The sequence below is a fragment of the Microtus pennsylvanicus genome, chromosome 13 (assembly GCF_037038515.1).
Source record: "Microtus pennsylvanicus isolate mMicPen1 chromosome 13, mMicPen1.hap1, whole genome shotgun sequence".
Lineage (NCBI taxonomy): Eukaryota > Metazoa > Chordata > Mammalia > Rodentia > Cricetidae > Microtus > Microtus pennsylvanicus.
This window is the reverse complement of record NC_134591.1, coordinates 83,778,711-83,783,824: the sequence shown is the minus strand read 5'-3', so window position 1 is coordinate 83,783,824 and position 5,114 is coordinate 83,778,711. Positions and strand designations below refer to the sequence as shown.

Here is a 5,114-nt window from a genome sequence, read left to right as displayed (position 1 = left end):
ACACTCCTCTCAGCCAATAGGAGGGCCAGGCTCTGGCCCGGCCTGTGGCCGGCCTCTCTGGCGTTACGTGCAGCAGCCAACCCCTCAACCACCTCCCCACCCCTCCCCCTCCCCCCGCCTGACCAGTGACAAAGGTGAACCGGCCGCCAAAGTCCACTACTGCAAGGGAAGAGCACCAAAAGGAGCCCTCTGGTTAGAGGGCGCAGTGTGAGCCGGGTGGAGGCTCCTGGCTTACTTCCCTTCAGAGAGGAAGCACCCGGTGGATAAGGGATGCTATTCATGATGGCCTCATAGGAAATCTAGAAGGAAATTTCTCCAAAGGCTAGAAGACAAATTCTCAGGACTGTGAAGCCTGAACCCATTGTACCTCCTCCCGGTCCCACCCAAGGCTCCAGCAGTTTCAAGCCGGCCCCTTGTCTACTCAGCTGCAATGCTCATGTGCAAAGCAGTTTCCAACAAGGATTCTGAAACACAGACACTTAGGGACAAACATGGGTAGATGGACCAACACCAGCCACTGAGACTAGAGGGAGGTCAGCTGGTCCCTGTCAACTACCTGATAGATGACGTCAGCTTATATGGCAGGGCAAGAGGAAGGACAACTTCATATAACGTAAAGATAAAGATATCAGTTGTGACACAGACCAGGATGATGTCACAGAGCTAATGATATATTCTAGACTAGCCCACTACTAACTAAATCCAGCAAAGAACTTAAAAAAAAAATGAGGGCAAGCTGGACATAGTTGCTCATGCCTTTAATCCCAGCCACTCAGGAGACACAGGCAAGCAGATCTCTGTAAGTCCGAAGCCAGCTGGCCAATAGAGGGAGTTCTGGGACAGCCAGAGCTACATTGTGATACCCTGTCTCAAAACACCCACCTGAAAAAAAAAATTACAGCAAATTTAAAATCTTTCTGTTTTTATTTCCCAAAGGAGAATGAGAAAACAGGGCCATTATTATCTTCATGGTTGCTATTATTTTCATTCTGAATTACACTGCAGGACATACAGACCAGACATCACACACCTCAGGTTATGAATTGCAGCATAGCTTGGCAGCTGCCTGCATGTATTCATCCAATGGAGGTGGCCTGAGACCACAGTGGACGCCAGACACCCTACTTCCGTCTCAAATCTGTCTTAGTAAATCAGAGAAAATAAGCGACTGGTTTGTTGGGTTAGAGAAAACGCCCTCTATTGGGTGGTTCCAAAGCCTTCACAATTGGTTCTTCAGAGGGAAGGAAGTTTTCAAGAGGCCAGGAAGAGGGAATGACACTCCCAGAGCATTCTAGAAAGGGAACACAGTGAAGAAGGGAAAGGGTATTCTAGGGATTGCAGGACAGGGGCTTCTGGGGCCAGGATGGATCTGGGGAACCTTGAGGAGCTTTTCTGGATAATAGAGTAAGCCAGCGGTGCTGAAAAAGTATTCATTCACCTAGTGTGTGGGGTTGATGGCTGGAAGGTGGCCTCTAACCAATGACTGTTTCAGAATCCCTGAAAAGGACCATACTAGGTACCTTTCCAGAAGCTGCCTTTTTCTCTGAGGCCAATCCTAGTCTGGTCAATTCTGCTTCTCAGTACGGAAGACCTTATATGACCACAGAGCTGAACCATACCTCGAAAGTCACTCCTTCCACGACTGGAGATGCATGGAGAACAGATGTCCAACATGACACACACACACCACCACCCACTCATGCCTTGGGGGTTTACAGCAAGGCTGGACTGTCACGTTCTCAACTGTGGGTTTATGCTGAGCCTTAGGAAGGGGTCTATGTGGAATCCTCCTGGCCTCTGCCTAGCAGAGACTAGACAAGCAGGGAACAAAGAGGGAACCCCATCCTCTCTCTGGTTGCCCTACTGATGGTTAAGTTTAGCTTGTGAAATGGGTTGTCTTTGTTCGTATAGTCACTGGAAAGAAAAATAAGATCCTACTCCTTTAAAAATGTTTGATATTGGGCTGGGGAGATGGCCATGTGGGAAGTGACTGAAGAAGACACAATATTAATCTCTGATCTCCAGGTGTACGAGCACATGTATTCATACATCCATGTAAAATAAATATATAAACAAAATTTATATATCCGATTCTTTCTTCTAGACTCTAAGGGCACCTGCACTCACATATACACAAACATATACAAACCCCCATCCCATAGCCACATAGTTAAAAATAAACCTTAAAAAATAATCTGAGGACTAAGTATATAACTCAGTTGTTAGAGTACTTACTTAGCACGCACGAAGCTTTGGGTTCCATCCCCAAAAACTGGCACAGAAAATGCACAACTGTTATCTCAGAATTTGGGCAGGAAAGACAGGAGGATCTTAAGGCCAGTTTCATAGTATCAATGCCTCTTTATGTACATAATAATGCCTTAATAAACTCTTCTAGGATAGAAATGTTTCCTACTAGCTGGGTGGTGGTGGTGGCTGTGGTGCACACCTTTAATCACAGCATTCAGGAGGCAGATCTCTGTGAGTTCGAGACCAGCCTGGTCTACAGAGCGAGTTCTAGGACAGCCAGAGCAACACAAAGAAACCCTGTCCTGAAAATAACAACATCAAGAACAATAAAATGCTTCCTATGAACAACCCCTGCCCCCGCCTGACACACTCTGATAAATATTGTCCTAAACTAATAACCAACAGTTATTGTCTTTGGGTAGTTCTGATTGCCACTACTTTGTGCAGTTTCTGAATTAATTATTGTGACATTTTACAAGATGCTGATAAATGGAAAATAAGTTTTCTCTCATTAGTTCCTGTCACAACTTCTACGTGCCTTGTAAAGGACCTGAAATGCTGGATATTTAGGGAGTTTCAAAATGCACAGGCAGACCCTTGAGAGCCAGTCCCTTTCATTCCCAGCCAGAGTTTTCATTCAGTTTTGTTTTTTCCACTCATTTAAGGTATGCCTTGAGAAACGGAAACCGAAACAGAAAGCCGCTCTGACTTCCGGAGACTCCGCCTCTTGACACCCACAGTTCACACACTTAAAAGAGCTGACCCAGCCTCTGGCTGTGCCAGGGAGCAGCCAGAAGCTGAGACAAGCATCAGTTCCTGCAAGGGGGCCTAGTGCTAAAGCCTACAGCCATGGTGAGTCCGATTTGGGACAGAGGCAGATGGACTCGATTTTTGTTGACTTTCCTTCATTCCTTGATAGGATCTTCCAGAGGCAAAATAGTCACAATTTGAGCCATATTTGCTCAAAGATCACTACTTGGGAGGGACTAGATCCCTTAGGGCTTGACCCAGAAGGATATCTTGGTGGGTGAACTGAAACGTGATGGCTCTGGGAGGCTGGCCCTTTAGATGGGGGTGGGCTATGGGAACTGGTCCTGTGACCAGTGCTTTGAATGTAGTAACTCCCGGTACTGGTGCCAGATGAGACTCTAAACCAGTGCTTCTCAACCTGTGGGTTGAGACCCCATTGGGGTCAAATGACCCTTTCAAGAGGGGTTGCATATAAGATACCCTGCATATCAGATATATCCATTATGATTCATAACAATAGCAAAATTGGTTATGAGGTAGCAATGAAAATAATTTTATGGTTAGGGATTACCAGAACATGACGAACTATATTAAAGGGTAGCAGCATCAGGAAGGTTGGGAACCACTGCTAAAACCATGTGATTCCTGCAGATCTGGAACCTGAAGGTGAAGACGCTGAGTGAAGAGTTCCTGGTGTCCCTGACTGACTCCGCAACAGTGTCGGAACTGAAGAGGCAAATTGCTCGGAAGACTGGTGTGGCAGCTTTCCAGCAGCGCCTGGCCAACCAAAGTGGCCAGGTGCTGCAAGACAGCGGTACTCTCATCAGCCAGGGCCTGGTCCCTGGCAGCACAGTCATGCTGTTGGTGCAGAATTGCAACAACCCTCTGAGCATCCTGGTGAAGAATGACAGGGGCCGCAGCACCATTTATGAGGTCCGGCTGACACAGACAGTAGCAGAGCTTAAGAGGGAGGTGTCCCAGAAGGAGCAAGTACAGGAAGACCAATTCTGGCTGAGCTTTGAGGGAAGACCCATGGAGGACAGAGAGCCCCTGGGGGAGTACGGCCTAAAGCCCCAGTGCACAGTGCTCATGAATTTGCGCCTGCGGGGAGGGGAATGCTATGCCTAAGGCCTCTATCCAGAGCCAATGTTGGTAATTAAAAGTGATCCAATGTAAAGTTCTGCCTCCTGTTTGCTTGTCCTCCTTCAGAAATGCCCATCTGTGGCTGCCCTTCTACAACCCTGCTGAGGTCAAGTAAAAGAACCCAGGTCCATCCATTGTGACAAGGCTTTGGGTTGCCAAGTTAGGGACAAGGATTTTACAGTTAAAGCCTCCTAAGAGAATTACCTTCCAAACCCTTTGGGTAATTCACGCCTAGAGAACGAGACTTTTTCTGGGACCCAGTTCTGAGGCTCAGCCGCTCAACAACTGGTCCCCATCTCTGTATCTGGCTCAGGGACAGGTCTGGGTAGGTCCTACCAGTAACCTAATGGGACTAGTTGCTCCCCAGATACCTTGGGAATAGTGAGGGAATGTTCTTGGACCTGCCTGGGTGGGCTGCAAAGGAGGAGGGTGATTCTGTGGGGGCTCCTAGTCCCCCCTGCACTAGTTCACAGAAGGGCAGGACAGGGCTTCACTCTCATTCCGTCAGTCACTTGCTGTTTAGGGCAGCAACTGCTGGCTAGTAAATACTCCTCTTCTGGGCTACAAAGAGGCCACAACTGGGAGGTACCTGGAACTGAGGGCTCACATGCCCACAAAGGAAATCATATCTCAGATAGGAGGCACACAATTTGGAAACGTTTCATCCCCTTCCTGCCTGATATTTCTATCTCTTGTCTTTTCCTACTCTATCTACTTACTCGGGCTTTGAGGCAGCCTAAGGCACAACAAGTCAGGACAAGTATCTCTATGGCCCTGGGGGCCTAACACTTTGAACCTTCAGACCTTTACAGAGAATTTAAGTGGAGACTCAGAAGCCCCCACTTCTGGTTGAGTGACCCCAGATCTAGCAATGCTGTTGTCCACTGTGTAGATGTGACCTCAAATCTTCACTGACCACCATCTTCCTTGAAGGCTGCCAGGGTCCTAGTGGTAGAGTCTTTCTCAGAAGG

At 47.8% G+C, this 5,114-nt stretch overlaps 1 protein-coding gene across 1 annotated transcript; it reads left to right on the top strand.

Moving 5' to 3' along the window:
• The first annotated feature begins 2,991 nt into the window (after nt 1-2,991).
• Nucleotides 2,992-4,177, top strand: Isg15 (ISG15 ubiquitin like modifier). The gene is made up of 2 exons (XM_075945456.1): nt 2,992-3,102; nt 3,652-4,177. Exons 1-2 carry the CDS (start codon nt 3,100-3,102, stop codon nt 4,126-4,128), a joined length of 480 nt encoding a protein of 159 aa, XP_075801571.1. The 5' UTR covers nt 2,992-3,099; the 3' UTR covers nt 4,129-4,177.
• Nucleotides 4,178-5,114: the final 937 nt, after the last annotated feature.